Here is a 17,927-nt window from a genome sequence, read left to right on the forward strand (position 1 = left end):
CACTTTGTTTTTTTTTTGGTTGTTTTTTTGTGTTGGCGTGTGTTCGTTTTGTTTGTTTTTTTTTTGTTGTTTTGGTCTGCCTCGGTGCCGGTGTTCTTTTTTGTGCGGTGTCGGCGTGTTGGTGCGTGTGCTGCGCGAGGTGGATCTGCTTGTTTTTTTGTTTGTTGTATTTTTGCGTCTGTTGGTGGGGGTGTGGCTCCTTGATTCGTCGGCTCACCTTACGTCTCAGATGATGCGACAGTCAGGACCATCTGTTGATCAGCTTTGTGCTGAGACGCCAGCGTGTCCACCTGACCTGGACCGGAGACCTATGGAACACAGTATTGGACACACTCTGGTAACTTCTCGGTTGGATTTCTAGCAACTGCGCTCTACATTGGGGCAACCACTTGGTACCATTACAACGCGGACAGCTCAATTGGTTGCCAAGAATATGGCGGCAATAACTGTCCACTAATTGCATCATATGACCAGCCCTAACACCGGTCTTAAAAACTTACATTAGGCTGCCTATTCGCTTGGGCCGGGCGCTACAGACTAAGTGTTGGTTATAACCCTATAAAGGCCCTTAAATGGCTTGGGCCCTATGGTACTTAAAGGCCGCCTCTCTCCTCTCTGTACAATCCCCCCCACACTCAGATGCCACCGGCACACTCTATTAAGATTCCGGAGGCTAGATTATTCAACACCCACCGGAGGGCCTTTTCCACTTCGGCCCCTACCCTCTAGAACCTCGCGCTGCCCATTGGAGCCTTCCCCTCAGCAACCTCCCTGGCCAATTTTAAGACAGGGTTGAAACTTTCTTTGTGTGCGATCAAGGCAGGCCTAACCCCTGATTTTTTCTCCCTTGAATGCCCGTCCCCCCCCCCCCCCCACCGTTGCAGTTGGTGAATCTGGTATCATAGTGTTTTTATTTGTTCTAATTTTTTTTGTTTATTGATTTTTATTTTACGCTGTATTTATTGTTGATATTTGATTTGTTGTTCACCACCTCGATGTTCTCGAAGGGCGGTATGATACAATAAAGGCTGTTTTTTATTCATTATTATTGCAAAACGCCTAGCAGCTGGGAACCTAATAATTCCCCAGGTGAGACATTGCCAGCTTTGCTCTGCTGTACAATAGCAGTTTTGTTTGTATTCCATCATTAGTTAACTTTTGCATCGCTTGTTGCGTGAACCATTCTCTTGAGTTTCTCTGACCAGACTCTGAATTGGCTGCAGCCACTTTTGTGCTCCATGAACATGTGGGAGAAAGTAGGGCCCACTAGAATCAGTTGTCATTATCCGCAGAATAAAAATGATGTGTTTGAGGCTTTGCACTTTCATTTTGCAGGGATTCCCCAGCTTTTTGGAGAGTATTCTTAAACCCAATAGCAGTGAAATGATTGAAGAACAGAGAACCACTAGGTGCACACAGAAGAAGTGTTCCCCACAGCTATCATGCTGAACCTCTCATATTTAAGTTATAGGCCAACTCCCACCCATGAATGCTGTTTTTACTTTTGATGTGCTCACGTTGCAATCAAGGCAGGAAGCAATGACAGCCAGTGTGGTGTAGTGGGTTTAATGCTGGACTGTAGGACTCCATGGAAACCCAGGGTTCAATCCCTGGCTCAGCCATGGGAAACCATAGGGTGACTTGGGACAGTCACTCTCCCTCCACCTGTAAGGAATCAATGGCCAAAATGCCTCCGCTGATGCAAATCTGTGGCAAGACAACCACTGTAATAAGAATTGTCGGCATCAGGACAAATAAATGACTTGACTCAACAAAACAACAACAGGCAAGAGAAAAATGTGGCAATAGAAAACCAATGCCATTAAAACATTTTATTGGTCCAAAGTGTTGAAATAATGTATAATACGCCTATACATTATATAGTATAGTATACTATAGTTTATGAGTGAAGAACTGCCATTTCTCTGCACTGAGCAACTGTTACTTCCTTCTCACACAGTTAGAGGACCAAAGGCAGTTCTAGGAATTGGCATTGCCTCCAGGGGAAGCACTTAGACCCCTGAGAACCTTTCTTGATAACCCAAATGACAGCACTGGAAATTCTCAGTTGTTTCTCAAAATAAAATGTGCAAAGGACGTGTATGACGTCATGAATAGCAACCCCACACATGTAGAAATTGGAATATCCCTGGTTAGGGAAGACCCTTACATGGAGGACAGCAGGAACTTGGCTGCTCGTTCATGCGACTGATATTGAGGATGAAAGGGAGAAACCCTCACTAGAATGGAGGCATTTGGCCAGAAGTAGAATTCTCTGTCGCACCATCTGGCTTACTATGAAGCATCTTGTACAGCCTGTAGAATATATGCTGACAATAGCTAGCTCTCTTAACACCCACATGGGACCAGAAACATAACATTTGTGAAATTGTCCTGCCTCGTTTTGGTGCAAAATCCACACAGGATGTGAGATTCAGGCATTCTACAAGACTCTGTGGCACCACACCTGGAAACTTATAGGATATCACAAAGGGACTCTTCTCAAGGCCATGGCACGCAGTACCAGTATATGAATGCTGAAAATAATATAGAATAAGGATGAGTACTTTTGTGTGTTGATGTCTTCAGATCATGATAATGACATTATTTAACAGAGATGACAGGTGTAAAAACAAACAAGCAACTTGAAAGTGACAGACATTTCAGCCATGTCCCAGGATGTGCAAAGTAGGACCTAGTGCAGTATTGGCTCTACGAGGGACCATTTTTTGGCACCCAGATGTCCAGTGTTCCCTTGGTTCACCCCTTTTCTCCTGCAAAAAGGAAAGGGCCTGCAGCCTACTTCCTGAAAGGTATTTTTAATTATTTTGCAAGGTCAAGGGGTCTAAACGCAGGGGAGGGCATGAAAATAAGGGTGATTGGCACCTCCGCGTAAACTTCTTATCCCCCCCATGATTCTAGTACTAGCAGTAGCCCCTGAGTGTTTAGAAATTACAGTTTGAGCGCCAAAGCAAAAGGGGCAGCAAATGTGCCCAAAGGATGGAAACACATGGCAACATACTGGGTAAACAATTTTTTTTTTCCTTCTTCTTTCTACTATGTCTAAATAGTTGGAGACTGGACCAAAGGTCATTTGAGGGACAGATATCTTATTTTGGAGGGCAATGTCCTGGTCGCATTTTTGTCCTCCCCTCCATCATGATAACCCTATACCCTGTTGTGTGTTAATGTCTCCCTGTACTACATTAACTTTTAAAAATATTTTTTTTGCAAACTCAAAGTGGGACTTTCCAGCCACTTTGGCCATTCGGAGTCGGTTGAGGTGTCTGGAGGATCTTCTAGGGACAGACATTGGTCCCTGTGATAGTTTGCTACCTTGCTGATGCATTACCTTGCTGTAGCCTAGTTCCATGAATATGGTGGTTGTTGTTTTTTAAATTGAAAATCCTCTTTTTGACTTTTTCTCCAGGTTCATTGTTTACCAGTATGCTGAATGATAAAGAAAATGGGTCCTCCGTGAAGCAATTGGCAGACTGCTAGCTGAATTTTGCTGCGTTAAATTCATGTATGGCCCTTATGTCATTATGTGCCCATTATTTGGTTAACCTTCCAGGATTGAAAATCTGAGCTTGATGTGCACTCTGCCCTCTCTTGGACATTCTAGCCAATAATTGACATTTCAAAAAGAAGACTGAAATATCTGACAAAAACCATTGCCATAACATTTCCTGGATATTTGTTGTTGTGTGTGCGCGCCTTCAAATACTTTCCTTCTGAGTCTGTGGGCAGCTCTAAAGTACCTAACTCAGCGGATGTATCTGGGCTGAGAGTGTGTGATGTGGCCCCAGGTCACCCAATGGCTCTCCCATTGACTTTGCACGGAATCAGTACGCTGATATGTCAAAGCCATAGCTCCAACACTCAAACCTCTGCATTACACTGGCTCTCTACTACTCCTACGGCTAGTCTCAAAACACTTAATGTACTTTGTAATTGCTGCCAGATTTTTGCACTTCATATTGTACTTACGTAGTGTCTGGCAGTTTTCCTGTGCAATTTTTGCCTCCTCTGCCAAAATGTGCACTTGCAACAAGGTGAACGTAGCATGATGGCCATACATGCTGGTCCGTGGTCTTCCGTGTAGATACTGTGCAGAGACTCCCATCAAAACTACTGTTTTCCTTTTTCTGCTGCAGTTTTTAAGGAGTTCCCCCCCAACTAAGACGCCCTAATTGCAAATTGCAAATGTGGAGAGCTATGGCATACCTTTGTGAATGAGATAGGCAGTATTTGAAATTGTGTAGATGAAGCTCCTGAGATGATATTGAGTACCCACTAAAGAATTGTACAGGTGTGCAGTCTACCTGACAGGAATGTACAAAGGAGGACTCAGAAGAGGACAGCTGGATTCTGTGGAATGCAGAATCTATTGCCATCCAGCTCTGTATAAAAGTCCACTTTTTCAAGTGCTGCTCTCTAAAACACACACCGCCTTACCCACTGAAATCTCCCAGCAGATTAGCTATGTCATTGGAAAGTAGGAGGAGAATGAATGTTGCTGTGATCCAAAATCCATTCCTGGCCCCACGAACCTCGTTTACCTCTCCACCATACGTTCAAACACAGGATGGAAAACTCATAGACCATGGTGGCCACAGCCACTGCAAGATTAGTGGGGACCAAAATGGCAAATCATTATTCAATTAGGAAGATCACCCAGCTAAGGAAGCGTTGCACAGTTTGCTTTGTTCCTGGAAACATACATGGGCAAAGGTAGGAATTTCCCACCCTCTCCTCTTCCCCGGTGAACTGAGGTGTGAACTTACCTTTGCCAAACTTTGCAATATGGACACTGTGAAGCCATCGTGAGGATGAAGAGGAAAAGTGGAGGGAGAAGGGGAGAGAACAAAATGGAGGGCCCAAACTGACAGGCCAAAATAAAGCTGCTTTGGGGGTCACTTTGGAGGTTCGGCTGTTGTTGAAATGACCACACATCATTTTATGAGGACCAGAAACTGCACCAACTGCACTCCAGTGCATTCAGGATTGAGGTGGTTGGTTTTGATGCGGCTTATCGGCCTCTTAAGACCAATGCATCATTTAAACAGTTATGACCTCCAACAATGATGCCAAGCAGCTTTATTTGTGGTTCTGGTCTGTTCGGCCCTGTACACTGGGTAAAAGCAAGCTTGAAAAAGTAGGATGGATTGAGAAATTTAATGCCGGACTGTCTCTGCCCAAAACAGAACAGATGGAGGAATATACTTTTCTCGGAAATGGCTCGTTGGCTCGTTTGTTGGTGTGAATTCCTGGTTACCAATAGTGGGAATAAACAAAATCTGATGGCCAGAGAACAACCCAACCCATCCCACCTTCTGCAGTTTATTGAATTGACTATGGTCCTGCAGGGAGAATGCGATGTAGCTTCCTCCAATTCTCGGCTTTAGGTTGGCACCAGCCACTATCTAACGGCCCATATGTCGACCCCCAGTCTTACTTGTGCATGCTTGGATGTCACATTTGTTGGTGCAAGGGTGAATGAGAGGGTGAATGGTTGCATTTGTATGCTGCACTGATTATATCCCAGAGAAACCAATGAAAATCATATTGCCCATTGGTTTTAACTAGCCATTAGTCCGAGTTCTTGTTCTATCGATATGTCACATCGTAGAAAACTAACTTGGGGACATGATTGGACTATCCAGCCAGTGTATCTGTCATCTGTTGGCCTGTGTTCACCTATGAGAACTTTAGAACATTACTCCGCCAATCTCGTTCTGCGTTGGCAAAATGAACTAGTAATTCGTACACAGATACAAACCATTTCAACATTATATCCAAAACAATGGTTGAATTCAGGAGTGCAGAGTCAGCAAGTGGCCGGTTCTGGATTGGCTGCTTGCCTATTTGTGAGATGCAAGGCTGTCAAAATTCAGATGATGTATAATAGAGGGCTCTATATGTCCAGTCATGAGGGGAACACCCAAGAGAGCTAGGGTGCTGATTGCCAATCAGATATGGTGCTTGTGGGTTTCCCATAGTGATTGGGCTGACCACTGGCAGAAGAAATGTAAGATAAATTTTCACAGGGAAGTGTGAAATATGGTTTAAAGTTGTGGTAATTTACGAGCAGTTTATCTGCAGTCATAAACCACGTTCCAACCTCATGTGATTGGACATCATCATTCTTCAACAGTTTTACAGATAAAGATGGGACAGGGCATGGCAATGCTTGTAATGCTCCAAGAGAGAGAGAGAGAGAGAAAGAGAGACCTGTCTTGGAATAAAATTTGCGAGTTCCTCATCCACCATTGATCACATTGGTTGTGAGCTTCCACTTGTGACTTCATCTAAAAAAATATTTCTAATTAATGTTTATTCGGTTTGTAGCAATACCATATAAGGTCCTGTAGAACAATGGCAACAACAACAACCAACTGGTAGAGGGTCAAGGGTTTGTGTTTGCTGAGGATAGTTATTCTGACGCTAGAATCAGATTATTAGTTCTCACAAGAGCCCAGAGAGTCCAGCTTGTCAATTGTCAGAGTGGCCCATCCAAAGACCCATCTATGAAAGTAAAGTTGATCTGGTGGATGTTATATGAACATCAGGGCCAAAACAGATAACCGCCAAAAAGAACCTGATTGGGGTCCCACCCTGGTTGCCCTGGAGCTGCAGCCACCACCAATCCTCATGGAGACGTCACCTGACCTTCCACCTTACCAATTTCTAATCTAGCCAGCATAATGAGAAAATTGAATCAGTTTACCTATATTGTCAAATTCGACTTTTAGCTTGGAACAAATTCAGCAACCAAATCAGAATTGGACAGAAATGTACAGTTTGCATCAGACATTTGCTCACATCTAGGACATATCTTCCCACTAAGCAATAAGCAGTCTTTTACGAACCTATCCACATCCAGCGGAAAGCGTTTTAAAATAAAACCATTTTTTAGACACAGTGTTTACATTGTGTGAGATACCATCTTATGGATGGGATTGTCAAGTATTCTTCTCCTCACATATTCAGAATGGGAGTTTGTATGGGGGTGAGGGGGGGGAGACTAACGGACTTTATCGCACACATAAAGTTTTTAAACGTTTGGGGAACTGAAGGAGGCACGCATTTGTGCGTACGCGTCTCGCCAAAAACGGAAGAAACTACTATCCGTCAGGCCAAAACTCACACCCGGAAGGGACTGGGACGAGGACATGCGCCGCTGGGGGACAGAACGGGGCCTGTGGGTGGAGGACGATATTCGTGGTGCGTCGATCAAACTCCCATTTTCTGCCGGACGCACACGGGCACAACACGACGTCCTGCATTCAGTTTTCCCCAACACGTGTTAAAACATACTGTGCACATGAAATTTCTAAATATGAGCCCGACATCATGTTCCTGAAACTGTGGTTTTCAATTCTGGCTTGCCAAATGAGTGCGTATAGGAGTGGCCTCTGTATCATAACGTGTGTTCCAGGAGATATGTTTGTGAGATAAGTGCTAGCCATCCATTGAGTATGAGATTGGTGTTCAACAAAATGTTCAAAACAAGGCAGAGCAGATGGTGGAGGTTCTGGTCGCTTGCTAGATAGCTAGTGTGGAGATGCCAAAGGACAACAGTCTGGGTGTCTCACGTGACAGGTAAGGTTAAGGTTCAGTTTGTTCTTAAGGAAGTTTGTATGGTGATCGTGCTTTGGTATGCCCACCAAAAACAGGTCTAAGGTGTGAAAGAGTTGTTCGTACATGTTTCTCTGCATAACCTTATTAGAGGAAATTGAATCTCTAAGGAGAAAGAGGAGCAAAAAAAGGGTTTAATGGAGAGGGTCCAAGCCAGTATGTGTTTTCCAGTTCTTAGGGATGCCATATCCCGGCGGCCCCTGGACAACCCACTTTTGGGGGTGCCCCTGCTGCCCCAGCCCGGTTCCCCCCCAATTCCAGGCTTTGTCCCGGGCCAGCCTCCCGGAACGGACGCGCTCTGCAGCACACTTACCGTGGCTGCTAAGTGGCTGGCCAGCCACCCACCTCCTCCTCCTCCTCCTACTCTCCATTGCCGCGCCGCGCCGTGCTTGCCCTCCGCCCTCACCGCCCTCCTCCATTTCCCCCCCCCCAGCGCAGTGCCGTGCAGCCCGCGGCTTGGCCTGGGCCATGGCCGGCAGCAGCGCAAGCTCGCCCCTTTTGCGCGCTCGCACACAGGGCTTAAGGGCAGCGCTCACCTCCTAAGCCTTCTGGCCAATGGCAGACGAGCAGGCGGCTGGCCTATTTCCAGCCCCAGTCCTGCCATTGGCCAGTGTCAGGCGCCTTGGAGGAGGAGACGGAGGCAAAGGAGGAGAAAGAGGAGGCGGCGGCGGCGGCGGCAAAGGAGGAAGAGGAGGCAAAGGAGGAGGAGATGGAGGAGGTGAGGCAAAGGAGGAGGGAGAGGAGGAAGAGGAGGCAAGGAGGAGATCGGCTCTGGGCAGGGGCAGGAAATGTTTTTATTTTTATTTTTAAATATATACAACCCAGCCTGGTTTTTTATTTTATTTTATTTTTGTTATTAAATAACAAAGTGTCCTCCATTTTGACCATGTCTAAGAAATGCATTTTATATAACTTTTTTTAAAAATCATTATTTTGGCGTGCCTCCATTTTTAAAAAATGTGTCCTACATTCTACAATCTTGTCCTACATTTGTCCCGGTTGGAGCTCCTGACTTATGGCAACCCTGTTTATAACCAGATGATTAGGAGTTAGATAAAAACGGATTAGATTCTGGTTTGAAGTTTTCAGCGTAGAGCAAGTAAATTCAATGAACTCATCGGTTATAAACTTCTAATATAACCCATCTGGTAGCACTGTTGTCCTTAATATTGAATAGTTTTGGGCTGAGTTGGAAAGCCTGGAATAAGTGCCAGACCTCTTTCTTGGAAGTAATGTGTCTAGTGTTTTGGAAAATCTGGGTCTTTTTTTATTGAAAATCAATTGATTAATTAGTTTTTGCCACTTCTTAAATTTAGATGGAGGAGGAGTCGTGAGATTGTTTGAATAGAAAAAAAAGTTGGGGGGATCATGAACATCTTGATTAAGACCATCGTGCCCAGGATGGAAAGATGCAAAGCCTTCCTTTCTTTAGATTTTGTAACATCCATGTATCTATTGGGTTATAATTTTAGGGATTCGCTGTGGGGATGGCTTTTGTAATGTTAATCCCCATAGGAAAAACCTAAGAGATGAAGCTCAAGCCCATTAGTTCCTGCCTTCTTTAATTTCTTTTTAAAGATTTTTACCCTCTGTTTCTTCAAACCCTTTGGGTTCTCATATGCATTTTGACATCTTCCCTTCATTTCTCAATACAGTCACACACCTCCCTTCTCGCGACTTGAGATCTGTGGTCTTGAATGATTCACAGAGAGGTGACCTCCGTAACTTCAATGGGGTGCGCCTATTGGGCTTGAATATTGACAAGTCCTTGTTTTCGCGGGCTGGCCTATAAGTTCCCTCTTATGTTCTAACAATGTGTACTCTGCCTTCACTCAGGAGGCCATCTTGAGAGCTCAGCCTTAGGGAAAAGCTGAAGAATAAATGATATTGATTGCATGCAGCAACAACCCTATGTGATAAGGAGCAATGACCCAACAACAATAGAAAACAAACTTAAGGTGTTTTAGTTTCTCTTCCATTCAGGATGGAAGGTGTTGCAGGAAATGGAATGGAACGTGATCTGAAAGGCTTTTGTGAGAACAAATACAGAAGCAACAACAATGAAGTTTTGGCCTGAGGGGCAGCATTGGGGGAGGGGGGAGTCAGAAGAGCGATGTAATGTTTACACATCAAATGAGAAGGGATAAAGATTGATATGCTTAGTCTAAATGACTTATGTAAGCACTAGGGTGTCAAGCAGCTACTTGGCAGTAGCAGTAGTAAAACATGGTGGAAAATCGGATGCAGCATAGCTAACACATGTTAGTATGTGCACAGGGAGGCAGTGGTGAATGTCTTCATTAGAACCTCTCCCCAAGAAAAATCTTTAGATGAGGCAATCCAAAATGAAAAAAGGTGAGAATAGGATACAAACAAAGTGCCAAGAGGGCAAAGCAGAAGGCAGTTACGAAAAGGAATGTAACCACTCACAGAGATGTGCTCAAAAAATAAAGGATGTCCAGAGTGTACTACACATATTATTTGAAAGATGGCATGTGAGAAGCATGAGTCAAGGGAAGCTAGACATAGTAAAACAAGAAATTGAATGTACAGTCAGCCCTTCTGATTCCGCAGGGGATCCTTTCCGGACCCCCCCCCCCCCGCAAACCTGTAAAATTCACCATATTGGGGGTGCCATGTATTTCAATGGCCACACACTCCCTTGCGCGTGGTCCCATGCACACCTCAGGCCATAACGTTATTTTGTTCCCTCCCTGCTCGCTGTCCATGAAGAGCAAAGTTGCAGATCCCAAGGCTGTGAAAAGAAGGGACAACTGTATGAGCATAGCATGACCTGGATGAGGTCAACATAAAATGCACAGGAATGGGACTTTGAGTTGAATAATACACAGCTTTCTGCCCCAGAAATGCAAGACAAGAAGTGAGGTGCCATTAATACTGAAGAAAGATGTACGTAGTAATATCATCAAACAAATACAATGCAGAGTCAGAATCAAATCAGATTCAATAAGGCTTCACAGAAAAGCCATTAACAATTGGTTGCGTTATCCATCAGGTATGCAGTCTTTTCTCTTTCTACTGCCCTCCACCTTTCCTGCACATTATTGTCCTTTTAGTGATTCAGTATTCTGGATGATATGGCTGAAGTATGGCAACCTCAGTTTAGTCATTTTGGCTTCAGTGGAGAGCTCAGGATTGATCAATTCTAGGACACATTTGTTTGTCTTTTTGGCCATTCTGGTATCCCAGCACTCTCTCCGAATCACATCTTGAATGAGTTGACTTTCTTTCTAGCAGCTTTCATCACTGTCCAGCTTCTCATCTATAAGTAGTAGTTGAAAATACAATGCTTAGATAATCCCAGCACACAGAGGACAGGATAGGGCCTTTGAGGCGGGATCAGTACAATCCCTTCACACAGGAGTTTGGGAATCAAAGGACACTTCTCTCTGGGCATGACACTTCTTTGTGTGAGACATCCAATATGATTGCCCTGTCCATTTTCACAAACCTCTTGCCATTCTTCCTCCTGGAAAAATCCAATCCACTCCTGAGAAACTGCCTCAGGACACATTTCCTCCTATACATCCAGTTGGGGCAGTCCCATAGTCTTGATTGAATTCAAACAGGCAGCCTCCCTGATTGGGGCTCCATGCCTGAATCTGGTAAAGTATTGCTCTCTGCTAAGCCCTCTGAAATCACTACCTTTTACATTGTTAGTCTTTGTATAGTGTGTGAGTGGTGTCTTGTGTAAAGTTGATTTCCATGTGTTATACTCAAACTAATCTATTTGAAATCTAATTTGGAGTTCTTCATTTGGAACCATGGTACGTAGGCTAGAACCCCAGCTTTTAAGAATTACCTGAAGCCCCCTCACTGCTTCCTTTGAGTTAATCCAATTCCCCCATTGAATACAATTGTGAGTACTCTCTGGAACCCTTGCATTTGGGTAACACTATTTGTGCCCTGGTGGTGCGGTGGTTAAATGCTTGTACTGCAGCCAGCTCACTCACAAACCATAAGGTTGTGAGTTCAATACCAGCAAAGGGCTCAAGCTCGAATCGGGCTTGCTTCCTTTTGAGTCGCTGAAATGAGTACCCAGATTGTTGGGGCAATCAGCTTACACTTTGTAAACTGCTTTAAGGAGTACTTAAGTGCACTGATAGCGGTACAGAAATGTCTACTTCGCTATTGCTATTGCTATTCTGCTTTGAAGTCAGAATGCTGGAGTAATGAGATTTAAACTTTCATCCCGTAGTGATCCTGATAAGGAGGTGTAGATGTATATTGCAGATCATAGAATCATAGAATATAGAATCATAGAGTTTGGAAGAGACCACTAGGGCCATCCAGTCCAACCCCCCTGCCATGCAGGAAATCCAAATCAAAGCATCCCGACAGAGCCATCCAGCCTCTGTTAAAGACCTCCAAGGAAGGAGACTCTATCACCCTCCGGGAAGGCATTCCATTGTTCGAACAGCCCTTAACGGTCAGGAAGTTCCTCCTAATGTTCAGGTGGAATCTCTTTTCCTGGCTTGCATCCATTTGTTCCGGGTCCTGTTCTCTGGAGCAGCAGAAAACAAGCTTGCTCCCTCTTCAATATGACATCCCTTCAAATATTTAAACGGGCTATCAATCCCCTCTTAAAACCTTCTCTTCTCCGGGCTCAAACATCCCCAGCCCCTGAGTCGTTCCTCATAGGGCAAGTTTCCAGACCTTCACCATTTTAGTCGCCCTAAAAATATGTGGAATATGGAACTATGTCAATGGTCCTGGATTTAGATTAATAGGTGTTCTCTCTACTATCTCTTACTTATTCTGAGCTGAAAATTCCTCTTTCTGTCCTTGTGCTCCATTATCCTCAGGTTGAGCACCCGTGCCTTGAGAAGACTGAGGCAAAGAAGGGGTAGGAGTAATTCTGCCTTTTTCCTGTCTTCTGTTAGCATTTTGCCATCGCTCCACGTAGGTGGCCCGACGTTTCCTTCTTCGTCGTTTGCTGGGAACATATCCAAAAAAAGCCCTGGTTATGTTCTTAACCGTCCTAGCAAGCTGAGTCATTCTGCGCTTAGCTTTCTGACTTTACCCTACACATGCTGCTATTTCTTGAATTCCTTTTTGTATTTCCCCCTTTTTCCATTTCTTATACCATGTTTCACGTTCAAATTAGTCTCGGTTGAAAGTTCCTAGTCATCCACTCCTGGTTTCTTGAGACACCTCCCGTTTTTTCTTCTCTCACTGAACTTTTGAAATTGTGGCCTCGTATCTCCCTTTTGAGAAAGTTCCATCCGTCCTGAACTCCTCTAGTCTTTAGTATTTCTGGACCATGGAATTGCCCTCAATACTTCGTCTACGTGTTACTGAAATCCGCTCTCCTAGTCTAGGATGCGTGTCTGACTATGCCTGGCTTCTCCTTTCATTATATAACAAACTTCACGAGAAAATGTCACTACGCCACCTAATGATCCCACCACTTGCACCCCATTAACCAAGTCATCCTTGTTGTTAGGATCAGATCTAAAATAGCTGACCCCCTTGTTGCCTCTTCCACCTTTTGGACCATGAAATTGTCTTCCAGCCAAGTGAGGATTTGCTAGGCCTTGAGGATTTTGCTGAGTTTGACTTCCAACAATATCAGGATAGTTGAAGTCGCCCATCACTACTACATCTCTCTTTTCTGACTGTGTGGTCATTGCTTCTAGAAAGATATCATCCAATTCCTCAGTCTGACTTGGGGTCTGATAGTAGATTCCCACCGTAACCTTGTTTGTTTCCTCCCTCCTTAATTTTTACCCAGATGCCTCCACCTGGCTTCCCATGATTGAATGTCCAGGATCGCTTCACTGGTGTAAATATCTCTGACATATAGTGCTTTCCTCCTCTCTTTCTTGTTTGGGCCTTTTTCTCTTAAAAGTGTTATCCCCTCTATTTCCACATATGTGTGCACTCTTCCCATACACTCTCCTTACTTGCCACTGTCTGCCCGCGCTATTGGCCCTGAAGACTTCCACACAAGCAAGTGCGTTCATGCAATTGAAAAGGCTCCATATACAAGAATGTAGTGGTTTGAGTATTGGACTTGACCTGGAGTCCCAGGGTCTAATTCCCCAATCAGTCATGGAAACCACTGGGTGGAAGTAATAGTGCCACTGTATTCCTGCTCTGGTCAGGCCCCACCTAGATATTGTGTCCAGTTCCTGGGCGCCACAATTCAGAAAGGACAGTGAGAAACTGGAGCGTGTCCAAAGGAGGGTGACAAAAATGGTGAAAGGTCTGGAAACCATGCCCTATGAGGACGACTTAGGAGCTGGGGATGTTTAGCCCGGAGAAAAGAAGGTTAAGAGGTGATATGATCGCCCTGTTTAAATATTTGAAGGGATGTCATATTGAAGAGGAGCAAGCTTGTTTTTCTGCTGCTCCGAGAACAGGACCCGGAACAATGGATGCAAGCTGCAGGAAAAGAGATTCCACCTGAACATTAGGAGGAACTTCCTGACAGTTAGGGCTGTTCGACAATGGAATGCACTCCCTCGAGGTGATAGAGTCTCCTTCTGGAGGTCTTTAAACAAGGCTGGATGGCCATCTCGTTTCAGGGATGCTTTGATTTGGATTTCCTGCATGGCAGGGGGTGGACTGGCCTAGTGGTCTCTTCCAACTCTATGATTCTATGATTCTATGATTCTATGACCTTGGGCAAGTCACACACTCTCTGCCCAGAAAACCTTCCGGTTACCATACTGGAAACAACTTGAAGGCACATAACAACAACAACACCTTCTTGAACACAGAGAACCTCCTGCTTCCATGAAAACATGCATCATTTTCTATCAGTACCATATAAAACATGCAAATTAGGTTCATAGGTTATAAAATCCATAGGTTACTAGTTGGTTAGAGTAGATTTTTGTATAGGCATCTTTCTCTTAAACATGGCTGATGCTGTTTCATCAATCTCATGAACACATCAGCATTCCAAATGGCACTGCAACCTTTGCACATGCTCTGTCTAGCATTGTAGATTCCCATTCATCCACACAGATTTGAGATTAAATACAACGTTCTTGTCGCTGACGCTGCACTATCAACAGTGCTCTTCTCAGACACAGGACCAAAACAGCTTATTTCAACCCCTGGAGCAATGAAACATTAGGCAATTTCAAAAGGATCATTTTCAGCCCAGCCTTTTACAAATGGATGATGAGGTTCCTGTTACATGACAGGCAGCATATTTGCTTTTATGATAACCTGCTACTGCAAAGCAAATTTAATGCAAGCAAGAAGACTGGTGACAGCAATCATTCCATGTGTTGTTTACTAGCGTAATATACAGGCTTTTGCTTCGGTGATTGCAGAGGCTACAAAACAATGTACCAGACCAGCAGCAATGGATTTTAGTACTTCATCTGTGTTTGATCAACAGAAAGGTAAGCTGTTTACTGTTAATGCTAAAATGAATTCAAGCTTATGTGGCTGTGTTAGTTGCATCCTTAGTTAGTTAGTACAGAACAATGTTGTATGTGGGAAACGTGGCTCCGTATGAATTTCGTGTTGAATTGCCAGATATGGGTGTCTCTACATGTCGATTTTGAAAAGGGGATCTCTCTGTTTCAAGCGCAGTCATTTACATCTGCTACATAAAAGATGAACATAATAAGTACTTGACAATTTCCTTCTGCTTGTTTAGATTTCTGTGCTTACAATAATCTGCACACAGGCATCATTCAAAACCAATTTCCTGTGCGGATTTCAAGTAACTAATTACATTTCCTGATTTAAATAAGTGATAATGAAATTACAAGGTAACAGTCAGTGTCTGGAGATGTTTTCTTTTTTCAAAAAAATCTTTAAACTGACTGTAGGGATAAGGTATTAATGAAAAACCCAGTTATACACCATTGTTCCTTAAAGCAAAGGTGTATTTGCACCAGGAAAGGTTACTATGGAAATGAAATTTTCTGCTCTGTAGCCAGATGGCTGTATTTCAGCACTGTATTATTATATCTGTATCTATTTACCCGATTTCTTTGGTAGTGCTCTGTGTTAATAATAATACCAAAACTAATCATGAAGATGATGATGATGATGATGATGATGATGACCTTTTCAGTCCAATAGTTCCTTTCAAATGCATTTGTTGTAGGGAAATCTTCTACCCACAAGGTCTTCTGCATTTAATCCTGCAAAGATTTGTTACAATGGATGTGACAAATGTGAACATCTTGCTTCCTTCCTTCTCCTGCACTGAGTACTAACAACAGTCCTATGCAGATTTAGATCATCTCCGTGCTTAGAATAACTGCACAGACAACCAAAAGAGAAAGAATGTGGTGATGCCCTGCCTCCAATCTCACATGTGCCTCTGATACTTCCCTCTTGACAGATGCATTTTCAGAACATCTGCAAAGACCTGCAACATCTGCTCGCAGACCACAGCCCTGCCTAAATAGGTGTGTGGTACTATCAGTGCCCCAATGGCACAGCTGTCCAAACCACGTGGGATATCTTACATACAAGGAGACATACTGTATATGAATAGTATCTCTTTGTAGATCCTGTGCTGAACAGGTTTATATCAAGACACAGAGCTAGAGATGTGGTGATACTCCCTCCTTCTCTATGTGTTTATCCTATCTATGAGTCTGAACACATCCTTCAAAATATCAGTGTTCTGATCATGCATTTCTTCTGAGTGCTGGCTAAAGGCCACAGCACAACTGAGGACAAAACAGTTGCTAGGCTACCTTTGATTAACCAGCACAGAAAGCATAGCAGCCACTCGATAGTGCTGTTGTTGTTGTGTGCCTTCAAGTCCTTTCCTACTTATGGTGACCCTAAGGCAAACCTATCATTGGGTTTTCTTGGCAAGATTTGTTTAGAGGAGGTTTGCCATTGCCTTCCCCTGAGGCTGAGAGAGTGTGACCTTGCCCAAGGACACCCAGCGGGTTTCATGGCCAAGCTGGTAATTGAACCCTGGTCTCCAGAGTTGTAGTGCAACACTCAAACTATTATACTATGTTGGCCCTCAATATAGTGCTGCAATCATGTAAATTGGTGGAGGATGGTGGTGGAATAAAATCTGAAGAGTATTAAAGCCCACATCAGCTGAATATCCTTCTTGTGGATTTCCCCTATACAGCTGCAAAGACATTTGGGGATTTCTCACATCGATGAATCAGAGATGGATCAAACCACAGACTGTTACTGTCCCCTCTGTTTGAGTTTCCTCTTTTACACAGACCAATGAAGCAGTTCAAGAAGAGAACCCAAAACACTCAGACTTTAAAGGCAATGGAACAAGATGAATGTAGTGGTGATATTAAAAGGAGGTACAGAAAAAGCTTTCTGGCCAGCCTATGTACTGAGCAATATGAGGTTATTAAGATAATAACTGTAAGGCATGCAACAAACCTGCAGATCTGACCAAATTCATAGAATTATAGAGCATATTATAGTGCTCTTATTTCACTTTTATTGCTACTGCCACCTCCTGTGGAATTCTGGGTATTGTAGTCTAATGGAGCCTTAAGAGCTCTCTGGCTAAGAACAGGAGGCAGCTACACCAGCTAAAGTGGAATAATAGTGCTATAACAGTGCATTTTCCTTCAACTTGGAAGCAACCACAAGGGTCAGCTACCCCAGTTCCCTGCTTGAAGGATCCACAACTAAAACACTCCTGAAATATCCCTATCTCTTCTGTTTAGATGTCCAAAGGCAGGGAGGAAATCTTGTGTGAGGAGATTAGTCAGGATCCAGTATGGCTCCATTTACTAGTGCATATGCTGTTCTAAATATAGATTTTAAAGGGTTTGGGGGGCAGATGCTTTTTATTGGCATTCTTCTTTTCCTTACTGTTTCTCCTTCTTCTCCTTATTGCTGTTCCACTGTTTAATTGCTTGCTTCTCCCTCTAGGGCCCTATTAATAATAATAATAATAATAATAATAATAATAATAATAATAATAATATATTTATATTTTCCCGTCTCTTCTGACGGATCGAGGCGGGATTACAATCAGTATAACTTCAACAGTACATAGTAAATTCTAATATAATTATTTAAAATCAACTTATAAAAATAAAATGTTATCTAAAAACATACAATTACCATTCACAATTTAACATCCTGCGGTAGATTCCTATTTGAGAGTTGTTTCCTTTATAGAGAGTCGGGGGGGGGGGTATGCCTGTCGGAAGAGGTGAGTTTTCAACGCCTTCTTAAAGGCGTTCAAAGTAGGGATGAGTCGATTATTCCAATGCGTGGGGACTATGGCCGTAAACGCTCTTTGGTGAGTGGTTGTTAATCTCACTTTAGGACAGGGGTAGGCAACC

At 43.6% G+C, this 17,927-nt stretch overlaps 1 protein-coding gene across 2 annotated transcripts in view; it reads left to right on the top strand.

The window, feature by feature from the left end:
• Window positions 1–14,680: 14,680 nt before the first annotated feature.
• Window positions 14,681–17,927, top strand: part of ANKRD55 (ankyrin repeat domain 55) — a 102,348-nt gene continuing 99,101 nt past the window's right edge. For both annotated transcript variants that reach the window (XM_042447377.1, XM_042447376.1), the window contains exon 1: window positions 14,681–15,023. In XM_042447377.1, the coding sequence (XP_042303311.1) occupies window positions 14,984–15,023 (40 nt within the window). In that variant the 5' untranslated portion in view covers window positions 14,681–14,983. The remainder of the gene's footprint in view (window positions 15,024–17,927) is intronic.

Source organism: Sceloporus undulatus, chromosome 2 (genome assembly GCF_019175285.1).
Source record: "Sceloporus undulatus isolate JIND9_A2432 ecotype Alabama chromosome 2, SceUnd_v1.1, whole genome shotgun sequence".
Taxonomy (NCBI): domain Eukaryota; kingdom Metazoa; phylum Chordata; class Lepidosauria; order Squamata; family Phrynosomatidae; genus Sceloporus; species Sceloporus undulatus.